We start from the raw sequence: 27,047 nt of genomic DNA on the forward strand, positions 1-27,047 counted from the left end.
CTTGTGTACGTGTGTGGAGTGTACACAAAGTGTGACGAGTGAATGCGGTGTGGGTGTCACATGTCTCGGGCAAGCCAGTTTGACATCGTTGCTTCCCCCAAAGTGACACTTCTCAGTTCTCACACACGTCGACAACTAGCTCTCGAAAACCAAACCAACCCGGACGTACGCGCAGCAGCAGCAAAGCGGCCATGGCGAACGACGACAGCCATCCAACTTTGGAGTCATGGCTCAGTGAGTAGACGGCACTCGGAAATGTTTCGCATCAGTTCATTTGACTTGGTTGCTTTCGGGTTTTGCGTTGCTGTTTGGACGCATTGTCAGTGAACGCATCTCCTCATGGCTTCTGCTGTGTTCGCCACTTAAGAGTCACGACTCGTGACACGCATGCATGTACTTTTGGAAATATATTTGTGTGACCGTGTGATTGCAACCAACAACGTAAACAATTTAACGCGTTTATCATCAATAGGCGTTTTGTATCGGAAATATTGGTGGTAACAGGAAGTTGGTCCATTTAACACGCGCGCAATGTCGGTATAATATTACTATCATGTGAAATCATCTGTAACATGAACTAAAGTTAGGTAAAGGTTGACATTGGTTCTGTAATTCTTAAAGTGATGTAATGTCACATGATATATAGCGATGCAAAAGGGGCTGTTTACTCATTTTGTCTAAACAGAGAAACTAGACTAAGTGGGGAAATTGTATTTTGCATAAACAACACTAAAGTAGCAACGGTGCTCTTTGAACTAACTTTAAACAAGGAGATACAGTTAGTTAATGTTGATAGGTAGTAAAGTAAAACATTTTCTACAATGAGTGAGTTATTAAGAGAAACAGAATTTGCCAGAATGGTAAGAGCACCTTAAGATGTCAATCTGTCTCATATTCTCACGTCCCCATTCTATTGTGTTTTTTAAATTGCACAGGTAGTTGCCTGATATCAATTGTGTATCAATTCTTATTTGTCCAGACCAGGCCACAGATCCGAACAACCAGGATGACAGGTGGGACTGCATCCAGGCCTTCTTTGAATTGGTCAACAAGGAGGCTGATGGGTGAGCAAAGTGTTCAAATGAGATCAGAACTGCTATATTGAACTATTTACGCATACACAATGGGTTTTACGGTTGAAGCGCAGTGATATTTCCTCACATCCATGTTGTCATATTGCCGTTATGACATCCCATCCTAGTGTGAGGAGCAACACAAAAACAGTTTCTTTCATCTTTGACTTTTTGTGTAAATTCTCAGTCATCCACCTTTGTGTTGTGGGTTCTGTACTGCAGACCCCAATATTGAGGCTTCCGTCCTTCTCTAACCGCATTTATTACGTGTTTTGGTGTCTTCCTGAGTGAAACTGATGTTTCCGTCACCTGATATGTACAGTACATAAAGCAAATGTAAAAAGAAAAAGGAAAAAAAGTAGATATGACAAAGGAGTAGATATCATTTTTTTTTATCTGGTAATATTACATTTCTCAAAAAATCAAAATCTTTTTAACACTGCATGTCCGCTACATTATACAGTATATCTGATTTTGTTCATGTCAGTCCACAGGTTGCTCTCAGTCTTCTTGCTCATAAAATCCAGTCTCCCCAAGAAAAAGAGGCTCTTCAAGCTCTGACTGTAAGTAATCAAAATCCCAGTGTATTATTGTTTGAAGATGGTCCACAGTTGCACGTCTTCTTTGTACTCGGATGCTTCTCAAGGTTTCCCCCATTTTTTTTGCATTGTAAAAGAACGTGCACTGTATTTCCTCAAATAGTGTACACAATAGTTAATAAAGCAAATAAATAAACACCTCCCCTTTTCTACCAGGAAATTAAAAAAAGTATTAACTGTAGAGGCCTTAGTTCATAGACACTGAAGGTTTAACAGCTTTTTAACTCTGTTGCTAACAAAAACAGCAGCACCGAAGCACACTAACGGTTTCTCGGATGAAGTGTGAAGTCTTACTGCATGTTGTAAATGAGTTCCCCGCGTGTTCTCAATTAGCATTCAATTTGACTGACGTTGGATCACGCCACGGTGTTGGAAAATAAAGGCTCAATCACCGTTTGTAGAAATACACTCATTTACGTTAATTGGAGATTCCAATTAGTCATTAGTGTCTCATGTTGGACCCGAAGGCAATAAATTCACTTTATTTTGCACACACATTGAGAGTTAATTTAGATGCGGTTCTGAAACTGAAATCACCTCAGGAGGTGGTCTCATCTCTGAATTGTTTTAGCATGTTCTCATATCCCCAAAATGGTCTCAACAGGGAGAGGCTGTGGATTCTCCATGACTCTGAAAAAGATGTATCAGGACATATGGAACCGTTGCTTTCTCTTTGTACATAACTGTGGTGTGAGAATAATATGTGCGACTAACTTTTATCACATGTTGGCCTGAACATGATGGATTTCTGTTGGCCATCCATAGCCCACGTTGTTCCACTTTAAAAGTGTCACCCGCTGGATCTTCTGACCCCTCATGTGACATCCAGCGATACGGCTCTCCTCGCCGTTTAGCCAAGAAGGAGGATGTAACTTTAGCTTGTTCCGTTCAGTTGGGGGTGAGCTGTCGCCGCTTCTTGTTCCCAGGTTCTCGAGGCGTGCATGAACAACTGCGGCAAAAGGTTCCACGGTGAAGCAGCTAAATTCCGATTCCTCAACGAGCTCATCAAAGTATTGACGCCAAAGGTACGTTTGTATGTAGTGCAGGAATTAACATTACAATGCAATTTGGGATGCTGGTGGACCTCCTTTTTTTTTTTTTTTTTTACATTTTACCAAACCAAATCATCGAAACAAAAACACTGTTGTACCTCGACTTTCAATTGACCCGAATTAAGAGTTTTTCCAGATACAAACCGTCAATGTCATGATTCTTTTGTGGGCAAAAAATTGACTTAATAGGCATTAGATGATGGGAGAAATATTCACAACAAGCAGCACTTTGTTAGATAGTAGTAGGGCTGAACACGTAATCAAATTAAAATCAACATCGCAATGCAGTGGAATGCAATTTATAAATCATAAAGGCTGCAATTTGGTGGAAAAAAACACAACCAACTCTGCTTCATTTCGGTTGGTTGGTAGGCGGAATGCTGTCATAGTGAATGCTTAGAAGAATGAAAGTCAAAATGTTTAGTGTAATTCATGTAGATTAACTTTGATATTCATTTATGCTTTATTTGCTTTTATTTTAGCAATTTAGGCCGATCCTATAGGACCAAAATATTTCTGTATAATAAATATGATGTTGCTTATTGCTATATAACACAATAAAGGTGTATATGAAAAAAAATAAAGAACCTAAAATACAGGACTTAAGCAACAATTACAGAAATGTAGCATTTGCATAGCAACCACAAATGTCATCACAAGGGACATAGCAACTACAAATGAAATCAAAAAGGACAGAAACTACAAATATCAAAAGAGACATAGAAACTGCATATCAACCACAAATGTCATACACAAGGGACATAGCAACTACAAATGAAATCAAAAGGGATATAGAAACTACAAATATCATCAAAAGAGACATAGAAACTGCATAGTACATCACAAGGGACATAGCAACTACAAATGAAATCAAAATGGACATAGAAACTACAAATATCATCAAAAGAGACAGAATCTGTATAGCAAACATAAATGTCATCACATGGAACATAGCAACTACAAATATCACAAGGGACATAACTGCATAGCAACTAACAACATCATAACAGCGCAATGCCCCAAACCAAAACGGTCATATCAGTAGAGAATCTTGAAAAAAAATTAATATATAGTGAACAGTTCTTCACCAAAGAGGCCATCTGTTTACATGAAGCCATTCCCAGTTTCAATTTACTGCAAATCTCCACACATCAAAATGAACTATGAATGACGTCACGGCGTTCAACACTTAACGTGGTTCTGTCAGTTTCATTCTGACTTGGTCCACTCCCTCTGCGCAGTACTTCGGTTCGTGGACTGCCCAGACGGTGAAAGATAGGCTGACTCAGGTTCTTTATGGTTGGACACTCTGGCTCAAAGAGGAAACAAAAATTCAGGAAGCCTACTCCATGCTCAAGAAACAAGGTGCAGTACAACGCCGCAAGTTGTGTCACGTTCACGTTATTATTATTTTTTGCATCCTTCATGCAATGTGCTGATTTTAGGGATCATTAAAAAGGATCCCAAACTAGCCGATAATATCATAATGGCCCCTCCACCTCAAAGAGCCACAGACTCGGTTTTTGACCAAGAAGACAAAGCCACGGTGTGTATGTGAACGTTGGTTGTGTGTTCATCAAAGGGATTTTTTTCACCATCACTAAAAGAGTTATTCTTCTTTTACTTCTTCCAGCTCCTAGCCAGATTATTAAAAAGCGGACGTCCCGAAGACTTGGAGACCGCCAACAGGCTCATTAAAAGCACAATGAAAGAGGTGAGGCCTCATATGAAGGATACAGCACTCGGTCATCTTTTTTTTTTTTTTTTAGTTCAACAATTGTGTTGTGTCCTTTAGGAGCAGGAAAAGGCGGAGAAAGCGTCAAAGCGTGAATTCACGCTAAAGGCGGTGGAGAGCAGCACCAAGCAACTAAGAGACATGTTGGACAAACACACTGACGCACCTTTACAGCCCAGTGACCAATTAAAGGTAACATTACTGCTGAATCTAATTAAAGCTGAATCTTTTTTTCCTTTTTTTTTTTTTACAGCTCTTGTATTATGTCACTTTCAAGTTTGAAATATTTAACCTAAGGGATATTTTCCACTAAAACCTCACAATATATTTATCCTGTATTAATTTGAGATTATCATCATGGCCAGTAAGTGAACTATAAAAGAAATGGGCTATGAGATGCACTTGATTTTTATTGTATTCTTTTTTTTTATTCACAATATATTAATTTACAGAAGATGTTATTGGAAATTAATAAATTAAATACATTTTGATGACTAATTTTAGGGTGGGGAAAAAAAGAGCTGACAGCTTTTATTAATCATTTAATCTGTTGATTGTTTTTGTCTATTAATTGATGAATCGGATAAAAAATATTTTTAAATTATTATTATTATTATTATTATTATTATTATTATTATTTCAGTATCAGGCTTTGAGATGCACCTGATTCATTTATTTTTTTATTCACAATATATCAATTAACCGAATGTGTTATTGGAAATGAATGAATACATTTTGATGACCAATTTTAAGGTGAAAAAAAATTAGCTAACAGCTTTTATTAATCAGTTAATGTGGTGATTTGTTTATTTTTTTGTCTATTAATTGATGAATCGGGTAAAAAAATAATAATAATAAAATAAATTCCCATCACTCTATTAAAACGTTGGATTATTTCAGTATTGCAAAAAAATGCCCAAACATAAATTAATGAAAAATATTTAGTTACTGGTTTGGTCTTTCATATTTTATAGTGGGTAAAAAGGGTATCATTGTTTTTCAAAGTAAAAGCAGATGTGGACAAATTTTGATTCAACACAAATAAAATATGCTTGCTTTCATGGATAATTACAAAAATCCGAGAATATTTTCTGTTGAGTGTTTGGTGAATTTTAAATTAAACAAAGTTTCTAAATGATTGATTAGCAAATGAATTGATTAGTTGTCCAACAAATGTTTGTTGTCGTTTGTTGCCTGTTGCTCACACCTGTCTTTAAAATTTCAATTCTCCAATCATAAGGGAAAAAAGGGACTGTCGCGTTAATATTTAACAGTTCCACCTTGTATATTTCAGGACCTGTTTGAGAGCTGCGAGCGCCTGAGGCCGAGCCTTTTCCGGCTGGCGAGCGACACGGTTGACGACGACGAAGCGCTGACGCAGATCTTGGCGGCCAACGACGATCTCACGCTGGTCGTGAACGCCTACAAGGAGCGAGCCGGGAGGCGGGAGTGTAACAGAAGAAGTCAAAGTGACCGAAAAGTGACGGAAAGAAGCAAGAGTGAGGCCGCATGTTGTCAAATTAGCGATCTGTTGATTTATTCTTTAGGTTGTATGACCGAGTGTTGTTGTTGTTGTTGTTGTTGTTTGTAGCTCCCGCAAGCGCCCGACAGATCAAGAGCTACCACCTCATCGACTTCTCGGCTCTCGACTCGCCTCAGACGGACAGGAAAGCCGACTGGCCTTTTTCGATAGACTCCTCCTCCTCACCAGTCTTTTCATCTTGTCTGGAAAGCGCTTGCAACTCTGCTGCTGAGCAGAACCCTCCACAATCAGGTATGATAGCAAGTTTAAAAAAAACAAACATGATGCAATATATTTATTTATTAAGGGTGTCAAAATTACTGCATACATTTCAAGTTACTTTAATTAAGGCCACTATTTATTTTTTTATTTTTATTTTTTAAACATGTGACTAATGACCACCTCTTGCTTGGAAAGCCTGTAAACGTAAAAGTGATATATGTACTAATAATAATGCATATATTTCTGGCGACTGGGGTCAAGTTGTATTTTGCAATTTTAAAACTGTGCAGAATTTTGCAAGTTACTTCATGTTAACGATTATAACGATAGTTAACGAGAGCTTTTAATATGAAAAGAAAAATGCATTGAGCTGTCACCAACATCTTCCGAATGCATTTCTGCCATCTAGTGGCAGAAATATAAGGGTCAACACAAATCAATATCACGCTCGTTTTTTTTCCAGGACATCTTTTTAATTCTAACTCAATTTTATGAATTATTATGAAATTACTGTATTAATGACTAAAAGATGCAGCCATATTGCTATTGGTTTAACATTTTTCCACTTTTTTGTTATCAAGATTATGAAAATTGAAAAAAAAAAAAATGCTGTATATTATTTATTAATCGTGAGTTAACGATTGAAGTTTTAAATTTTAATCACCTGTGATACGCCTATTATTTAAATAACTTTTTTTTTTTTTTTTTTTTTTACTATTTATGTTGTGGAACCTTTTAAATTTCCCCCCTTTTTTCTGTCTCTTTTCTAACTCATTGTTTGATTTTGGCATAACAAACCAGAGAAACTTTTCTGACAACATATTGCAATTTAAAAGATGAATTTCTTTGTTGGGCAATTTTCTGCAAATTTGTTTGAATCAATTTTTATCATTTTTTTTATTGCTTTTTTTCACACTATTACCAGCGAGCGCTTTCTCATTTTTTTCCCCCCCTCAGTCTTATTAAGGGCAAAACAACAAGCAACTTTCGGTGCTCAAACATACGATATGGCAGCAGCCAACATCCCTGGAATCAACGAGATTTTGTTTGCTGTAATGTCCATTTTTGGCGGATCCAATCAATGAATCAGAATCACATCACATCTTGCAATAGTTGATTATCAAGCAGAAATGAGTCCTCTGTCACTAGTTAGCTCAACAAAGAAATACGGTCATTCAATTTTTCTCGTCACTCTCAACCAACAATAAGCTAACCTTAGCTTGTCCCCATAATACAGACCTCTTCCAAATATGGAGACGTCTGTCCTCAAGGGGGCGCAAATTCCCCTTCTATTGGCATCATCAACCATTTTGCCATATTGCTGATTCTATTTGTTATTTACGACAGAGACGTGTGTAACTTTGTCATACCTTTTGATTCCAGAGTTGCTTCTTCTATCTCCCAAGTCTTATTATGACGAGCTTATGCAGGTGAGGCTTTAATGTAGTTGGTCAGCACCTCAAACAAGGTCAAGAACCACTGCTTTAATGTGATTTGTTTGTAATTTTAAAAGCTGCAAATACATATCTTTCCCACAGCTCAATGGAGTAGTCTGTCCAACGACTGAGATGAGCGGCGCTTTGCTGAGATCTTGGGGATGTGGCGAAAATGGTTCTTCTTCACCAAACGAAATAAATTCATGGTGATGTTAGCAAACGAAACCAAGACGTGACACTTTTACGTACATAAGTTGACATTTGGCTGACACTGGTTTTTTTTTGTTTTTTGTTTTGCTTCCTATCAGGTCAGAGAATCAACAGCTCACAAATTTAGGATTCTGTTCAAATCCCTCTCAACCGCCAGCAGCACCTTTGGGGGACGGCGCTTGTCAACAGCATGTGCTGAAAAATATCTTTGTTCCCATGGAGACCATCAAGTCTAGTACGTCTATATATGATTTTTAAATTAGAAAGATGCGCCCAGGTCATAATTTGATGAGGGGGAGTGGACTTTAAAAGATTAAAATGTGGATATAAAATATGTAAAATACTTTCTGTTAATAAACATTAAAGGGATACTTGACTCATTGAGTCATTTTCAGCAGTAAAAAGTTAATATTTTGTCCAGAATGAATTTGATTACTTCCTTATTTTTCTTGTACAATTAATAACTTTATAAACTAATTTTTCCGTTTGCTGTCGACTGAAGATGACATCACCTAAGCTGAGGAAGTAGGTGACGACCAATCATGGCTCACCTGTTTTCTGGGTTTGGTCAGTAAAGTGAGCCCAAGAAATTTTTCTACTTGCTGTCGACTGATGATGACATCACCTATGCTGAGGAGGTAACGGCCAATCATGTCTCTTTTCTGTGTTTGGTCAGGAAACTGAGCCATGATTGGTCGTTACCTACTTCCTCAGCACAGGTGATGTCATCATCAGTCGACAGCAAGTAGAAAAAATACTTTTTCAAGGTATTAATTGTACATGAAAAATAATTTAGTTACCACATTAATTATAGACAAAACTAACTTTTTTTTTTTACTACTGAAAATGGCTCAATGAGTCAAGAATCCCTTTAAAATTATTTTTCATGTTTTAAGTATATTTATATCTAATAAATTCATTAAATTAATATTTTGTTTATGCACACAATTGTGTATTTCTACTCTTTTGTTTTATTTAAGAAAATTGATCTAATATTTAATATCATTTGTAAGCCACCATAATAAAGTCCACAGAACATTAACAATGCATTGAAATGAGGAAAATAAAAAATATACTAGAATGATCCAATGAAAATTCATTGCGCCAAAGTTCAAGATGCACCCAAACAAATGTGTAAAAACCAACAGTTATTAAAAATGAAAAGCAAAAGCCGTAAGTTGTGTCAACTTCTTTTGACAGGTCAGCTGGAACCCATCACCATATACGACCAGGGCGGCATCCACGTTTCGCTTCATTTCGCCAGGGACTCGCCGCCCGGTCATCCTGACGTCGCCGTGGTCGTCATATCTACAGTGAACACTTCCTCAATGGAGGTGAAAGATTTCATGTTTCAAGCTGCCGTCCCAAAGGTGAAAACGCCTCAACCAGCAAAATCTCCAACAAATGATGAGCACACTGTCAATTTCAATATTATTATTTTTTTTATTTTTTATTTTTTTCGTCCTGCAGAGCATGTCGGTGAAACTTCAACCTGCATCGACAACACACCTGCCTCCATACAACCCCCTCCAGCCCCCGCCTGCCATTGCTCAGGTCGTCCTGTTAGCAAATCCACACAAGGTGAGTCATCTCATATGATGAGTTTTGAAAAGATGATGATAATTACCTCAGCCGATAAAGTTATACTGCGATTCCTCATATAGTGGCAGAGGCATTTAAGTCAAGGCTTTTATTAAGACAAAAGCATTTTCATAATATTAAAGGGATACTTGACTTATTGAACAATTTTCAGCAGTGAAAAGTTAATATTTTGTTCAGAATGAATTTGATAGCTTCATTATTTTTCATGTACAATTTATACCTTTACAAAATAATTTTTCTACTGCTATCTAACTACTAATGATGACATCACCTGTGCTGAGGAAGTAGGTAACGGCCAATCATGGCTCACCTTTTTTCTGGGTTTGCTCAGTAAACTGAGCCATGATTGGTCGTTACCTACTTCCTCAGCACGGGTGATGTCATCATCAGTCGACAGCAAGTAGAAAAAATATTTTTTAAATGTACTAATTGTACATGAAAAATGATGAAGTTACCACATTAATTGTAGGGATGTAACGATAAGCACGATATCGTGATATTGTGATTAAAACTGCCACAATATCGTCGTCGTCGTGTTCACGATATTTAAATGCAACACATCTGTTAAAGAAAGTCTGGTTGATTTCCATTTGTGCAGTTCGAGCACCCTCTGGTGGCTAGTTTATTAGTGCAATTAAATTTTCATTAGGGATGTTTTGGCCCTTCTATTTTTAAAATCTACACTAATTGTCAGATGAAGCGGAACGTAATATGAAATAAGTCAATATGTGGAGGAACTCAATGTGTGTGTGCATTAACAATGTAACATAATAATAATAACATAATAACAATAATAACATAACATTGATGTTATGTACAAAAGCACAATATTGTAACCTTTTTTAAATATTGGCAACCACTCCACAATATCGTATCATGAGCTTCATATTGTGATAATATCATATCGTGACGTTTGGATATAGTTACATCCCTAATTAATTGTAGACAAAATATTAATTTTTACTGCTAAAAATGGCTCAATCATTCACGTATCCTGTTAAATATGGGCCATAAGTTCCCATACATAGGAAAATGAAATGTATGCTGACCAAACCCAGAAAGTTAGCTGATTTTTGAGCACGTTATGTCATATTCAGTTAACAAAAAATGGCAAAATTATTTTTTTAAAGGTACTAATTGTACATGAAGACTTAATAATAGAGAAAATATATTATACTAATAATATATAATTACTTGCTGCTGAAAATGGCTCAATGAGTCACGTATCCCTTTCAAAAATTACTTGGCAGAGTTCCGTCAATTTTGACGCCGATGAAATTGTTTGACCTTGATGGAGTTGCGCACTTTGCCTGACACTTTTCATGTTTGCTTCCTCAGTGTAAAATGCTTCTGCGCTACAAGCTCGCTCTGACACACGGACGCCAACAGTTGAATGAGATCGGAGAGATACAAAACTTCCCGGACTGGACGTCTCTGATCGGCTGCTGAAAACACCACGTGCACACATGCTCAAAAAAAAACAAAAAACCTTAACATCTGGTCAGCTTCAAGGGCTTTAAAATGAAAATGGAGTATTTTTTATGCATCAAAATGGACTTGAGCTTTTCTTCCTAATATGGCCTGTTACGGTGTTTATCAGTTACACTTGCCACAATTATGTTTGGGTTTTATCCATGCATTCTTTGTGTCATTACCGCAGCTGGAATCATGTGATTCCATTGTGCCAATTACATATTTCACATCTGACCGCATTCATAACGAACTGTGAATAAAGCACCAGATCAGTGTTAACCATCTGAAACTGTTTAATCTGTTCACATGGTAAATCGTGATGATATTTGCTGACTCGGGAAAACAATATTTGTCAATTAAACAAAAAATAAATCAGTGGACACTTTGCTTTTAATTTCACCTTAAAATGTTCAAAATCATGTTGATTTATTTTTTTGAACACAGATTTTGAACCTCCTTCGGTGGGCTATAATATTGTTGGACCAGCCAGGACACGTCATACTGTATCCATACTTGTTTGTTTGAGCACATATATTCAAAAAAATGTTCACGTAAATTTTTTTTTGTCAGATAATTCCACACAATTATATTTTATTGCATTATAGTTTAGATTACCCTATCAACAACAAAAAATACAATTGCTTGGAACTTGGAATTGCTTCGTAGATCTTTTATGTCATTGGCGAAAAGGTAAAAATAGTTCACCTTGATTGATATGACATCAGAAGATTAAAATACATGGTTTGTTATGTACACGTATGTAACAGAGGTGATAAAGTGCCAAAAACTTGCCTTTTTACAAAAACAAAAGTTGATCTGTGGAAGACGGTCACACTCTTGAACCCGTTACCCACAATCCATTGCTTCATGGACGACGAGCCGTCGTGAGTATACCGGGTGTCGTTAACTTGCCTGCAATTCATTAAGGTGATGACATTGATTTTATTTCTTGGCAGCGCGTTACCGCCACATTTAAGTGTGAAAACAAGACGACAGACTTCACGTTTTTTTTCCGCCCCTTTTTTGACAAACGAGTCGGGAGTGGTGGGACACACAACACGATGGCAAGTATAGTCGGTGATCTCGGGAGAACAGGCACAAACTTATTTTGCATGTATGTGTTTATTTTTGTGAGCCTCGTCCAAAGGTCCGTGAGAACAGCTTCCGGTGCCGCCTCCTGCGAGAGGTTCCGCCCGCTGACGTCTCAGCTCGGACGTTTTTCGAGTGGCTCTCGCCTAATCCGCGTTTTTTATCCGCATCTTCCCGACGATGGTTTAACTCTCCTCTTCTTCGTCGTTTCCATCCTCGTCTTTCTCTTCTTCTTCCGCTTCTTTCTCCTCAGTCTCCGCCTCCTCCTCAGCATTTCCTTCCTCTTCCACATCATTTTCCACCACCTCTTGTTCCTCGTCGTCGTCATCCCCCGCCGCTTCGTCCTCCACCTCCTCGTCAATATTTCCCTCGTCTCCGTCTTCCTCCTCCTCAACGTGTCCTTCTGCTTCTTCCTCCACATTCCCGTCTCCAGCGTCCTCATTCGTTCCGTCCTGCGGGGCTCCGTCTTCATCCGGATTATCGTCATCCTCCACTACTTTGGATTCCTCGTCATCTGCTTCCTCTTCCTTTTCAGTCTCGTCTTCCACCTGCTCCTCCACGGTGTTTTCTTCCTCCTCCTCCTCCTTCTCGCCAGCCTCCTCATCCTCGTCACTGACGCCGTTCTGCTCCCTGTTGTGGTTCCTCTCGTCCTCCGTCTCGCTCTCGGCTAGGCAGGGTACCCTCCGGCCACCACCACCGCTGCCGCCGCCGCCGATCCTCTTGTGAACGTGGTTGTGGTTGTTGTGCTCCAAGTCCTCCAGCGTGATCTCAAACTGGAAGCGGTCGTGCTGCAAGTGTCTGTCCGGGGGAGGCGACGGGGACTGGGGCATGGTGGTCAGGTACCACTCGCGGTTCTCCTCCAATGTGTCCAGAAGCTCCTGGGCGTCGGGGTGCACCAGGTCGGCCCACGTCTCCCACAACGGGTGGACGATGTAGTCGATGAAACCCACCTGAAGGGCAAGAGGACTGTGAATAATACGCGCTTGCATGCAAGTACAGTAACTCGCGATGTTATCAAAGCAGTGATGGGAAGTAAATAAAGTAGAAATATAATATATATATATATATATATATATATATATATATATATATATATATATTAGTGTTGTTCCGATACGTTCGGCAGAGGTGCCGATACTGCATTAAAACAGTGGTATCGGTATCGGTGACTACTCACAAGTAACATGCCGATACCATTAATTCCAACGCTAATATAGGATTTTGGATGCAGCATCTTGCGTCTTGCTGGTGCACGACATTCACTGATATGTGACATGTTCACTGCATGCCGATCTAAGATATCCTATTGGCCCTTGAATGCTCTAAACCAATGGCAGGACAGCTTTTTCATGTTGAGGAAAAAAAACCTTAAGTATCGGTATGGTATCGGTATCGGGAGCCAAAAAACGGTATCGGAATAACACTAATACATATATATATATATACTAATTAAAATATATAAAATATATATAATATATATAAATAAAAAAATAAAAATAAATAAAATCCATCCATCCATCCATTTTCTTGACCGCTTATTCCTCACAAGGGTCGCAGGGGTGCTGGCGCCTATCTCAGCTGGCTCTGGGCAGTAAATAAATAAAATAAAATACAAAAAAAACAAAAACAAAATAAATATATAATATAAAATAGCACATCCGCCTCGCAGTTCTGAGGACTCGGGTTTGTGTCCGGGCTCCGGCCTTCCTGGGTGTAATTTGAAATTTACCTGACTCTTCTCCACAGAGGCGGTGTGCTTGTCACACATGGCGCTGATCTCCATGCCGCGCTCCCTCTCCTTGTCGCCCTGGCGAAAGAACTCCTCCATGATCCTCTCTGTCCACTGCCGGTACAAGGGTAAGGTCTTGGTGGGGTTGCTCAGGTCAGCGCAGTGCACCATGTTCCGCAGGACCTGCAAAAATGACCTTGATAGTTCTAAAAGTTGGTCCAGGAAATTATATCATTATTCCCAGTAGTCAAAAAAAAAAAAAAACTTTGACAATTTTTTAGTTACTCCATAGCTCCATCTATTGGATCTTGTTATTGTCAAAATGTTCAAATCTGGCAACCCACCTGAATGCGCTCGTTGTAGTGATCCAGCAGGAGCACGCCAGAGCTGGTCACCTTCTTCGTCTCCACCATGGTCTTCAGGTCTGCCAGCAGGGTCATATGTTTCGACATGTCTGTGGCCAAAACCTAGAGAAGGGAAAAAAAAAACAACAACAACAATTTCTCATTTTCTTAATAATTTTATTTTTAAATCACGTGACACTTTAGCCCATTTTAAACGTGGCTGTCTTTACGGTTACGCGTGGGAGCGCGTCATAGCAACGGGGCACTAACGATGTCGATGACGAGCTTGCGAAGGCTCTGCCGCTGCCGCTTGGTGAGGTTCTGGAAGATATCACAGTTGTCCTGGTGCAGGAGCTTGAAGCCGACAGCAAGGTGGTGGTTCTCCAGGACCGACTCATCGTTGTACATCAGTGCCAGCTCTGAGTCTAGACGCATCACAACAACAGTTACTTGAATACCCAAAATTTAGATTGTGCAGATACCGATGCAAAGTAAAGACACCACTAGTACATTTGATACATGAACATTTTCTCTCAAAACCACAGATAATTTAAAGAAATATGTATCTCATCTTACTATAATACTTTTTTTTTTTTAAATTGCATGTAATTAACGGGAATTTTCTTATTTCTCATTTCTAGTTCCTAATTGTAAAACGGCCACAAGATGGCGGCCAATACTGGTATTGGCTGCTGTCACAAGTACCGATACCTTGAAATAAGGCCCGATATCAGCCCGATATGATACCTGGTATCACCCAAGTATATTTCTTTTTGAAAGCCACTGTAACATTCATTACACACAGTTTGAAAATTATATGATTTCAATTAACATAGGTAAAGAATAAAAAAAGATCACAAATGATCCAGTTGAACAGTACATACAAGTACATGAACATACACATTGTGAATAAAAGTTAAGTTAAATAAAAAATAATGTTACTGAAAAATAAAAACATTTATACATAAATTGAATTGGAAAATTTGCTAGTTTTAGAAAATAATGTTATGAGAAGGAATATTTTGAGGGGAAACACCCATATATTTTTATCATATATCTTTTTATAGCAAAAATATTATACTCCAAGTCAAAATGATATTTTTTAAGTTTTTTTTTTTTTAATGTTTTTTTTATGTTCTATTTTTTTAGTGGAAAAACGTGGAAAACTGCTTATCCTCGCGCTCCTAAAACGTCATCATCTTCCGAAAACTAAAGCTTTTACTTTCGCATACCAATAGTAGTACGTGTCCCACACTTTTTAGAAAATCACTGTATTAAAGGGATATTTGACTCATTGAGCCATTTTCAGCAGCAAAAAGTTAATATTTTGTCCTGAATTAATTTCACAACTTCGTTATTTTTCATGTACAATTAATACCTTAAAGTACTAATTTTGCCACCTGCTGTCAACTGAAGATGTCATCACCTGTGCTTGAGGAAGTAGGTAACGACCAATCATGGCTCAGTTTGCTGACCAAACCCAGAAAACAGGTGAGTCATGATTGGTTGTTATCTACTTCCTCAGCATAGGTGATGTCATCTTAAGTCAGCAAGTGGCAAAAAAATGTTAATTATACAAGCAAATAATGAATTTATCTAGTTAATTCTGGACAAAATATGAACTTTTTCTGCTGAAAATGACTCAATGAGTCAAGTATCCTTTTAACGTCATTCTCCATAAAATAAGAAATAGCAGGCTAACATGGACAAACACAAATACGGTACCTCATCTGTTTTATCCACTTTTAGAGGAATTCATTTTTTCCCCATTTCTGTCATTTGAGTCCAAATAAAATTGTCTGCAGCTCTAAAAACAACAATGGTAGGTTCCCGCCATATTGCGCCATCTTGTCTAACACAGAACAATTCAAATATGCGCGGCGCCCTGTAGAGCGCTAACCGACGCACTGCAGCCAGCTAGCTGATACTTCCGCCTTCGAAAAGGCAAACAACTTCAGGCGGAAGGATCAGCTGGCAGCAGTGCGTCAATTCGCTGTCTACAGGGCGCCGCGCAGTGATACGAACAACAGAAAAGTAGTGGCTGGCGGTAATGGCGTCTGACTTTTTTCAGGAAAGGAGTATTCCGAACGAAAAAACGCTAGAAAAACGCTTTATTTCCGACACCCCAAACAGCTTGCTGCACTATTTTCCTCTCGTCCAACGCCGGACCAGAACTGGTGTCACCGAACGCTGTCAGGGGTAAGTCAGTGCTGATCGCACACACGGGAGGTGAGGATCAAATTGAGATTCATGTTAAAAAAAAAGCCGAACGATCCCTTTAACCCTTGGCAGGGGGTCGCACGTTACTGGGTGTCATTTTAACTTGAACTATTGAATTTATTGTGATCTTAAACTTAAAAAAAAACAAGTTTATATAAGCTGCCACCAAAGCAATTGTTTTCTGTCACGTACTTGTTCGCTAGCTTTCAAATTAAGAGTTTCTCATTTCGCTTTGCACCATAGTGGTATTAGTAGTCCTGTTAATAGCAGTGTTCAAGCACATCATTTGCATATCACCGCACTATTATTAATGGTATTGCCACCCCTATCATTATCCGCATTATACCAACTTCTATTGCTCTCAACCACTCTCATTATTTCAGAGAGCACAATCTTAAACCTGCTCTGTATGGAAAGTGACTTTGGAATAACTTCTGTTAAGCCATTTGACAGTAATCACATTGTCTTAAATGAGGGACTCACTTGTGTTGATGAGGAACTGATTGGAAACTCCAGGATGATCAACATCGTGGATGGCGGCGGCAAAGAGGGCGGCGAGGATCTCCAGGTCAGTGAAGACGGCCTGAGGGGAGAAGACCAAGTAAGGATCGATCAGGGAACTCCAAAAATTGAAATTATGACTCATGTTCCTCTTCTTCCTCATCTTTTCATACATCGAGGGCCGGAGTGGAGAGGAGCACGTGTGTGGACTGGGTGACGTCGGCAGCGTGGAGGCTGTTGTGGTACGCTACGTTGCCGTGGTAATGGTCCTCCAGTGTCATCACGTAAGTGACGAAGGTGTCAGCGGGAATGCGGAAGGTCTTCAGCAGCTCTCGTTCCTGGGGAGGTGAAATTTGAAAAAAAAAAAAAAAGTACAGGGGTGCCATGAATGAATAAATGTGTCAAAACAACACTTTACTAAAAGTCCACACTCGGTCATTCAAAACAAAAATCCTCATAAACCCAGTTTGCGTACCTGGAAGATGGTGTACATGATGCAGCTAAGTGGTCTGTTGTTGGAGAATTCAGCAACTTGAAATATGTTGAAGCTCCACTTGTCTAAATCCTCCAACTCCTGCTTCAAAGCATACACGCACAGGCATGCAAAATACAGTACAAAACCTTATTTAACTCATTCACTGCCATTGACGGAAAAAGACGTCAAATGATGCATTTTTTGCTGGTCTGGGAATGAATGTGTTAAGAAATGTCCCACATAGTCTCTATAGCGCCAACAATTGCTGACATTGATGTGATTTCTTTGGTGTGAAAATCATGCTTTTGACAAAAAATTTAATAAATGATTTCGCCGAGACCTTCGCGAGCTCGTCCTCATGGTCCGTGTTGACCCCGAAGCGAGGCATGGAGGTACTGGAGAGGCTGGAGCTGTGTGACAGTTTCCGCACGCCGCTGATTTGACTCATCGGTTTGTCTTTCAGAGTCGGGGAAGGAATCTCCACCTCATTCTGCTTGTCTACACACACACACACGCACGCACATGCATAATGTTAAATTATTTATTTTGTTGGTCTGCTGTAATAGGAATATGGCTTTACTCACCCAGGAAGGTGCTGGAGATGTATTCTGACACCTGGTTCCCTGAGCGACTCATCTCGGACAGGTGGGACAGCTCTCTGTTCAGCATCCTCTTGAACTGTGACACCACATAATAACACATGGTGTGCTCAATGCAGTACACAACTAGTGGGGAAATTTTTTTTAACTGACATCCTTACTAATTTTGTATTTTGTTTAACTCATTTGCTCCCAAAAACGTATAAATACGTTCTATTTTAAATATTACCAGTGTCCCAAAGACATATTTATACTTTTTTTTTTTTTTTGCTAGAGTATACAGAAGGCTTTGATGCAGCTTCTGAACTGAAATGAATGTTGAAGCAATGATAGTTATTACAAAAACGGTCAGGAGGTGGCAGCAGAGTATAAGAGATCAACCAGGGCCATGTTGCAACAAGCTGTTTTCCACGCAGTTTTAAACAGATTTGTGAATAATGATGAAACTGAGCTATATTTTAATGCTAATTTCTGCAAAACAGGAAACAGATAGAAATATCCTGTTTTTTTTCCTGATGAAAGAAGAGACTCTAATCTTTCTTTTGGTAGGTTCCATGTTTTTATAGCAATAGAACACAATATTCTGTGGGCCGTGCAAAATCAGTCAAAATCCAGTAAAGCAGCCGGGAGCGAAGGGGGTTGCTTCAATGAAAATGGCTGCGAGTGAATGAGTTAATTGCTGATCAGAGATTCTCATGTTTGGCTCCCTCTAGTGGTATCTAAACCATTGCTGAATTAAATGTCCAAACCATGCAATGTTATAGATGCAAATTTTTTTTTTTTTTTTTACTGCATTTGTTACATACATTTCAGTTGTATTTCATGTATCATAAATATTTATTTAATTACCATTTGTAGACAATTTTTCCCCTGTCATGTAACGATTATTTTAAATGATAAATTCACAAAGCACAACATTTGGATTAAATGATCAATAAAATTTAATATGCAGGTGGATTCCTGTACATCTTTTCCTTTACTTTCAAGGATTTGGAATAAAGCTCAAATATTCTGTCCTTTACCTTGTTGGACGCCATCTCGCTGACAGAGCGGTGCGTCTGGATGGTTTCCAGCTGGTCCAGACACCAGTCCAGTTCCTCCAGCGTGTCCAGAGCGAGCTGCTGGTACTGCTGGTCCGACAGCGTGGCCCTGGGACGCACACACACTCCACCCAGCGGAGACCTCCTGAGGTCACCGTGGTTGGTAAGCATGCAATTGTCTTGAATGGGGTAAAAAGTGCAATATCATATGCAGTCGTGTGAAACCAATAAAATACAATAACGGGCATGAAATAAACTATAATGGGACAAACAAACAATTTTAATGCATTTAGAGAATTAAATACAAGTATAACATGTTGAAGCAAAAAAAAAAAAAAGACACAGCAATTATATGAAATAATAATAAATAAACTGACTTCACTGTCGGAGTGGAGACGTTGGCAAGGATGGTAAAATTGCTCCGCACCGATCGCAGACTGGCCAGAACCTTAAACATAATAATCACATTAATTACATTTAGAGCCAAATCATGGCAACACATTCTTACCGTGCCAAACTTAACTGTACGTTTACAGTCCTCGTTGAGGCTCTACTCACCTGAGCAAAAGGAGTAACGATGAAGTCCTCCCCTGTGTGTCTAAAAAGAGGACGAACATATGTAAACAATTAAAACGCTTGCACATACACTACTCACAAAAAAATAAAGGATATTAATTCAGGTTTCAGCTTTGAATGTCCCGCTGTTTAAATGTTTCGGTACAACTTACTGTTCTTTAACAGAGAGCTGAACGGCAAAATTCTCAATAGTTGTTTGATCCTTTAATGGAACATTACATTTCCTGATTTAATTAGAATTGGTCTTCATGCAGTCCTTGACATCATTAAACCAAGGCGACATCTCACAATTGATTGTCAGTATCTCGCAATTGCAGGTGTGTCACAGAGTCTTATCAGAAGAGATAGAGAGTAGTGTTGTTTTTGGCAGCCATCTTGGTTTTAATCTTTTGGATGAAAAATGCCTCCCTAGTCCAGTTTTAGTCGAGATTCAATAAGGTTTTAATCTAGTTTGAGATGTAAGAACAGTAGTGGAAAAGTAGTGAGCTGTTCATTTAGCACTTGAGGCCTAAAATGCTGCATTTCCCGCCATATTTCAGACTGTCACTCAAAAATGGCTCAATTCTGTATAATATAACAGCATATTACATTAATGCCTCGACCAAAATCCCTGGATGTTGTTCACGTAACAGTAACACACATTAGTGCAACAAAGCTATCTTTAGCCTGAAGCTAGCTAGCGGCCATTTTGCGCCAGGAATGATTTAGAAAACTTTAGTTTCCAATGAAATTTATCAAAAAACTGATTGTTGAGTCACATTTTATCTTCAGTCATGAAAAAAAAACAAAAAACATTAGAGCGCCCTTGTTTCTTCAGTTTCTTGTTCAATTTAAAAGCTACGATTGCTATTTCCCATCTATGTTTTAAACAAAGCCATGTTTACCTTTTTATCATCACATTATCCAGATGAAACAAAAAGGGCCGTCAACAAAATCATTTTGTCATTGTTGATGAATACAACACTGGAAGGCATTAAAGTGGTCATCCTTGGACCGTTACATGGATCAAACAACTTTTAGGAATCCTGCCTTTTACCTCCTTGTTAAAGAAACAACAGCGTTCTGCATTCAAAAGTTTACAGAAGGTCAAACTGTGCATTTCAGTCTCATGGACATACTTAACCCTTTTTGAGAGTAGTGTTTAAAGTACAATATGTACAACCTCACTCATCCTCTCACCCTTCGCTCGCCAGTGACGAGTTGCGCGAGACCGTCTTGGGCGACATGTCGTAGTCTGAATCCGAGCGGTAGAGGAAGGACTCCCTCCTCTGGCTTTGAGGGAAGGACGTATTGAGAGTGAGTCCTGGACTCTGCGAGCCCAGCGGCGTGTGAGCGGGCGAGACGCCATTTTCTCCTTCATAGCTGTAAAAAAAAGTGTTAGTGGAATTGCATTGGAGAGGATTTGTGAAAGCAATAGAAACATGGAGGTGGCAGGGCGTGTGTGCCAACCTGTCAGCGTCAGATTGCGTGATGGAGATGCGCGGCGGGATGCGGAGGGGCAGCGTTGTGGGACGCGACACGTTGCCGAGGACCTCTGGCGAGCGAGTGCGGTCGCGAGGGCGCAGCCAGCAGGGAACCTGTGACATTAACAAGTGTAAATAAACTGCATTTCTTGTGGCTGAAGTGAATACTTTACACGGGAAGTCAAAAAAATGTTTTTGACAACAATATGTTCTAAACCTAACATTCTGATTAATATTACATTTGTGGAATATGAGTTATGAAACAAAATCCAGACATTTTTATCCATCTCAGGGGGCGGCCATTTTGCCATTTGCCATCGACTGAAGATGACATCACAGTTGCTCAGATCTCGGGTAACAACCGATCACGGCTCAGCCTCAGAAAACAGGTGAGCTGTGATTGGTCATTGCCTGAGCAACTGTGATGTCATCTTCAGTCGACAGCAAGTGGCAAAATGGCCGCCCCCTGAGATGGATAAAAATGGTTGGATTCTGCTTCACAATTCACATTCCACAAATGTAATATGAATCCGAATGTCATGTTTAGATGAGTGAGCTCACATTTACGGTTGACTTCCACTTTAAGGCTGCCAGGCCATCGTGGTGCGCCCATGTTATGTCTTGACTACCTGTAGACTAGATGAGAGTCTCCTACTCCTCCCCCTACGTAGCTCCGCCCCCAGCGTGGCCCCGGACGTGTAGGATCGGCTGTAGCGCGGCGACTCTGACTTTTCACCCCCACCAACCGTTATGTGAGCGTCCTCACCCTGTGAGACAACAAGGAGACCGACCAGCTTCAAGTCTCTGTGGATACAACAGTTAAGTGTATAAAAAGCTTTTAATAAAAAAAAAAAAAAAAAAAAAAAACCCTGTGTGCACATCTGTGTAAGTGTGTGTGAGATAAGGCCGCTACAGACGGGATCTCTTGGAGGCTGATCTGCACTGCAGCACCGTAGCAACAAAACACTTGGGGGGGGGGACAGTAGCAGTTGCTAGGCAACCGTGCCGTGTTACTCCCATGCTGCGCTTCATGTTGTCATCCAGAGGCAGATGTGGAAGGATGCTCGCACGCGTGCGCACATCTAAATATACGGAGTCGCTCACAAAAAAAGGCACTTGTGAGTTTGATCAATAAAAGCCCGTTTGAATAATGCATGCTATCATGCCCTTCATCCAGGATGAGAGCATCCAAGTATCATCTAAGTGGATTCCTTTACTTAGACCTTCACTGCGAGCACAAAGGAAGGTCGAAATGTGTGAAAGTCACCAGGTATGCGCGTCTTTCACTGCAGACAGTTAACCCAAACATTTATTGACACTGTATTGGCTAGTTTGATTAGTATTCCGTTCCATTTTGCTCTTGTCTCGACCTTGTTTCCTCCATTCAATAAGCCGCACTTAATGAAGTCAGGTAAATACTTTCTTGGCAAAACTTTTGTTTTTTGCCATCACATTTCTTGTTTTTAAAAATGTATGCATACCTTTCTGCGATTGGCTGACAACCAGTTCAGGGTGTACCCCGCCTACTGCCCAAAGACAGCTGAGATAGGCTCCAGCAACCCCCGCGACCCTTGTGACGAATAAGCGGTCAAGAAAATGGATGATGGATGGGTGGATGCATACCTTTTTAATGGCTGCCTTTGTCTTCTACTTCTGGTAAACAACTGAAATAATAAAAATATTACTTCCGCTGGTGGGAAGTTGTATTGTAGCTTAGCATCTCAGGGATACCAGTAAAAAGTACAGTGGTGCTGGAGAGATACAAATGACCCGACTTAAAGACTGACTAGTGATTACATTTGTTGTAAATGTAAATAGTTCCTTGTAAGAATTTATTGTATATTTTATTTTAAGCAAAACGGTAGTGTCATTTTTTTTTAAATTTTTTTTTTTTAAGTTTTAAAATCTGGTCACTCTAATCATCCATTTATTGAGATACACATAGAATCATTTGTATTTATTTATTTATTTATTTATTTATTTATTTATTTATTTATTTATTTATTTATTTGAGGGGAAAAAAGAATAATCTTTTATTGGTGAGATGCACAGCCCGAAGCAGGAGTATGAGTATATTCTTCTTCATTTGTATCTACATGACTAAATAACATTATACTGCCACCCGGTGGCCAAGTTGGGCACACGAGAAGGAGCAGCACAATAAAGTGCAGCATTAACTCATGATCGCCTAAACGGTTTCATGCTTGACATTCTATTTTGTGATATTGTTACTCTATATTTTACTACCTCACCTCTTCTCCAGTTACCGACAGCACGCTGCGGCTCTTCTTCATCCTGATTGGCTCGTTCTGGGCCCCAGGGCGGAGCGTTCCGGAACCCAGGCAGCAGAGCAGGTGGAGAGCCAGGACCGGAGAGGTAACGGGTCACTCCAAGGTTAAACCTGGGTAGACGGGGTTCGGGAGTTGCGGGGAGTTGGTCGCTTTTGGCGCGTCAAACCGGGTCGCCGTCTGTGTCCATTGAGGCTATACCGTCACGTCAGGAGGCTCAAACCGGACCCCTCGGATCCCCCTCTGAGGCTCCGTCTTTTTTGTTTTATTTTGGCTTGTTTGTTTTAAGAGATTGACACGCACTCCACAAAGCTCACTCCATGTTAGAGCAAACAAAGAGTTTCTGGCGTGAAGATCCACCAGCATGTGGTCCCGCTTGGGCCTGGTGAGGCAACAACACACCCCGGTTAGGGTCCATGATGCCGCGGCTGGGAGACTTACGGAAAAAACATGTCCCCAAATTCGCTAATCCAACACGGAATCTTCCTTGCATAGTTCCAACGTCGTTTGAATCTGTCCCCGGTGCAGTACAGAAGTCCAGAAGCGTCGCGGTCTGCGGTGACCTTTCGGGATGTCGAGCATCACTGCTTGGAAGTCATCTCGGAAGGTCACAAGTTGCTTGAGCGTCTTTTCACTTCTGCCTGCGAGGGAGCAGCAAACAGCGTTCAAGGTTACTTTTAACGTCAATTGTTCAAGCTTTCGCAGCAAACTACAGATATTGGAAGGGATCTGTGGGAAATGTCAACGCTTTAGTAAACGAAAGATAGGACAAGCACTGACAATAATACGATGCAATTGAATCAAAACTTACATTCAAGGAGGTGATTCAAATCAATCAGGAAGGCTGCTTCTAAGTGTCTCCCTATTTCTCCTTACGCAAGGTCATATTATACATACATGCACAGGCAGTTATCATTTGCCTTATACGAGTGGCGTCAGACATCTTGCTTTGTCTCATAGCAAAATGATAATACAATATCAGAGAAGGAGAGAGAGGAATAAGCTTTACTTCCTTGCCCTCAGACTTGCACAAAAGATTGTATAAGGTTGTAATTAGCATAGAATACATTTTGTAATTCCAAAGGCGTGCATTTTTCTGACAGAAGCAAACTGCACTTCGAAAAGGCTTCTTCAGTTCAAAGAATACATTTGAAATATTACAGGGAAATAAATGGTAGTGTGTATTATTTAGCGCCATCTAGTGGTGAACTAATAATTCTTTCAGTTTAAAAACACATCACAATCACATCAATGTACATTTTTTATATAATTGTTCTAGTAATGTCGAACTATATTACTTTTTTTTTTTTTTTCTCTCGATCCGGCCGCTTGTCTCCCTCTGCTTTGCTCTCGCTAGCAAGCTAGCAGGCTAACTATTGCTAGCTTCTCCCACTAGCCGTTCTTGTTAGCCAATCCAGCTAGTTCTTGCTAGCAGCTTTTGTTAGTTGCTGCTGTTAGCCTCTCCAACAAGTTTGGCTCGCCACTCTTGCTCGCCGCTTACGCTGCTCACTCGCTCATTCCAAATACCGTAATAATTGGTAGTAATTGGCGGTAACCTTGATAAGTATGTTCTCTCTGAGGCATAGTAGTGCACGTGCTTGAAAATCGTTGCATTCTTTTAGTTCACCATGAGATGGCACTAAATAATACACACACTCTCCTTTTAAAAAAATACTTTAGTCTTATTATTTATAATGTAATAATATTACAACTATAATATTACAGGAATTAAGTTTTTTATCGCAATGACAATTTTTTTCCCCATTATAACGTGTCTATTATAACCTTTTTAAAAAAGCATTATACACCTATTTGCATAACAGGAGTTTTATTAGATTGAATGTTATTACATAATTCTCATACATATAACTTGAATTCTCAAAATATTATATCACAACTTAATCATAACATTACTGCTATGAATTTTCTTGCATTTTCCCATGATGCCATCAGTTCTATTTTTGTGAGAAATGCTTCAAACTCTGAGCACTTGAAAAGCACTTCATCTGAAATTCAAACACTTCCAAGCTAACTGGCGCACACCAAACCAAATTTTGGCCCGTCGATTTCCCTTTTGAGTCATCTGTAGTTTTACCATAAATGAATCGAAATTTTAAGAAGGCCTTCTTGTCTTTTGAGCAAGACGACGGTGGCACAACATAAACACGGTGTCATTGTAGTGGCCTTGCGGGAGCGCGAGCTAATTCCGAGAGCATACTGCAACACCAAATCTCCCTCCCGTTATATAATTACTCGCAGCCGTCCGACGATGACCCAATTCCTTTTTTTTTTTTTTTTTTTTTTTTGCGTCGGAAGCCGCTCGGCATATCGCTGTGCTTTCTGATCACCTGGCATCATACACACACATAGGGTCAACTAGTCTGCATGAGCACAAACACGCACTGGGAGGAGGAGGAGGAGGAGGAGGATGGTGACACAGTGACATACATGCAGGAGGCAGATATGAAGATGCAGCATGAGGGATGCCCCTCGTACGCGCACACGGATGACACGTCAGGCTGCAGCATTTGTTGGAACAACAACACACTCACCTTGATGGCGTCCGAATGAAGGCGGGCCGGTCCTCCTCTTCTTCTCCCTCCTCCTACTCCTCCACCACCACCACCACCACCTCCTCCTCCACCTCCTCCCCCTCCTCCTGGTCGCTGTCCGTGCTGGCTGCCTGCAGACGAGCCGTGCATGTGTCACAAACGCCCTGCGTCTTCATGAATACCAGCTTCCCTCATACCCACCCTCGCCGGATCTCCTCTCTTTTTTCCTCCTCCTCCTCTTCATCCAACCAACCAGACAGACAACACACACATGCACACGCCAACCCCTCAACCCCCTACCAGCTTCATGGAGAAGCCCATTGCATCCCCAACCCCCTCCTTAACTCCCACATGCACTGTCCAATAATAATCTCGTCATTAGTACCTCATACTGTACTCCTGTTTTTTTTTTTTCAATTGAAATTAATCATTGACCTTTTCCACCTCTACAGCACCCCTCCCCCTCCCCTTCTCCATTAAAAAAACAAACAAAAGAAACAAAAAAAACATTATTCTCATGTCTCTGTTCGTCTCTTAGGACCATTCAGATCAACAGCTAGATGGTTTGCAATTTAAAACAGGACTATCTGCTCCAATTTTATATATACTGTAAATGTTACTATAGCCTAATGTGTGGGACGTTTGTAAATATCCAAAGATAATGTGCGAGATGTTTTTTTTGTGTGATAAAAAAAAAGATATTTAAATATGTAACATAAACAAAATTACATGAATACATGACTCAAAGAATAATAAATACATAAGTATATTGAATGAAATGGAATTATGTGGAATGTTGTGAAATAATATGGACTTAATGGCCAATGATATGGAATTATATTGGTGAAAAATGGGCCATACATTGATGGAAAATGTGGAACTGGAATGATATTGAATGATATGAAATATGACACTTTCTTAAAAGTGAATTACATGAGGTGAACATTTTGAATTTTGAACGGCAATGATGTGAATCTGTTGAATGTGTTATGGGAATCAGGATTTTTTTTTTTGGTGAGAAATATGGAATTGTGGGAAAATTGTGAATTTGTGGAATGTGAAAAATAATGGCATGAATTTTTGGAATTTGATGTGAAACTGGTAAGTGAGAATCTGTTGATAAATGTATCTGTAGAAGCACAGAAAGTCAGGAGAAAAAAAAATACAATAAATGGTGTTGTTTTATCCTTTTAACATTCACACTGTTATTTATATTGTTGTTAAATACATCTTTCCCAATTATGCTA

The 27,047-nt window shown here is 39.7% G+C and overlaps 2 protein-coding genes and 1 long non-coding RNA gene across 4 annotated transcripts; 2 read left to right on the plus strand and 1 right to left on the minus strand.

Moving 5' to 3' along the window:
• Positions 1–38: 38 nt before the first annotated feature.
• LOC144020363 (ADP-ribosylation factor-binding protein GGA2-like) lies at positions 39–11,302 on the plus strand. Of its 2 annotated transcripts, XM_077523745.1 has the most exons (16): positions 39–234; positions 980–1,064; positions 1,561–1,636; positions 2,599–2,697; positions 3,966–4,089; positions 4,170–4,270; positions 4,358–4,438; positions 4,520–4,651; positions 5,754–5,958; positions 6,051–6,233; positions 7,587–7,633; positions 7,742–7,845; positions 7,948–8,084; positions 9,050–9,219; positions 9,320–9,430; positions 10,790–11,302. In XM_077523745.1, the coding sequence occupies exons 1-16, from the start codon at positions 192–194 to the stop codon at positions 10,898–10,900; spliced, it is 1,809 nt and encodes a 602-aa protein (XP_077379871.1). In that variant the 5' UTR covers positions 39–191; the 3' UTR covers positions 10,901–11,302. The 2 variants fall into 2 exon arrangements, with proteins under 2 accessions (XP_077379871.1, XP_077379872.1); XM_077523746.1 differs by lacking the exon at positions 39–234 and having other exon boundaries at positions 1,568–1,636.
• On the minus strand, positions 11,194–26,013 carry LOC144020362 (3',5'-cyclic-AMP phosphodiesterase 4C-like). Its single transcript, XM_077523744.1, has 17 exons — positions 25,801–26,013; positions 23,213–23,889; positions 21,590–21,727; positions 20,947–21,074; positions 20,677–20,859; positions 19,480–19,519; positions 19,299–19,369; positions 18,904–19,066; positions 17,867–17,960; positions 17,623–17,780; positions 17,283–17,381; positions 16,981–17,145; positions 16,790–16,889; positions 14,357–14,511; positions 14,087–14,209; positions 13,743–13,925; positions 11,194–12,963 (listed from the first exon to the last, which is right to left on the minus strand). Exons 2-17 carry the CDS (start codon positions 23,252–23,254, stop codon positions 12,199–12,201), a joined length of 2,607 nt encoding a protein of 868 aa, XP_077379870.1. The 5' UTR covers positions 23,255–23,889; positions 25,801–26,013; the 3' UTR covers positions 11,194–12,198.
• Positions 15,966–17,835, plus strand: LOC144020365 (uncharacterized). Its single transcript, XR_013283858.1, has 3 exons — positions 15,966–16,285; positions 16,803–16,907; positions 16,987–17,835. It is a non-coding gene; the product is annotated as an uncharacterized LOC144020365 (long non-coding RNA).
• Positions 26,014–27,047: the final 1,034 nt, after the last annotated feature.

Source organism: Festucalex cinctus, chromosome 6 (genome assembly GCF_051991245.1).
Source record: "Festucalex cinctus isolate MCC-2025b chromosome 6, RoL_Fcin_1.0, whole genome shotgun sequence".
NCBI classification, from domain to species: domain Eukaryota; kingdom Metazoa; phylum Chordata; class Actinopteri; order Syngnathiformes; family Syngnathidae; genus Festucalex; species Festucalex cinctus.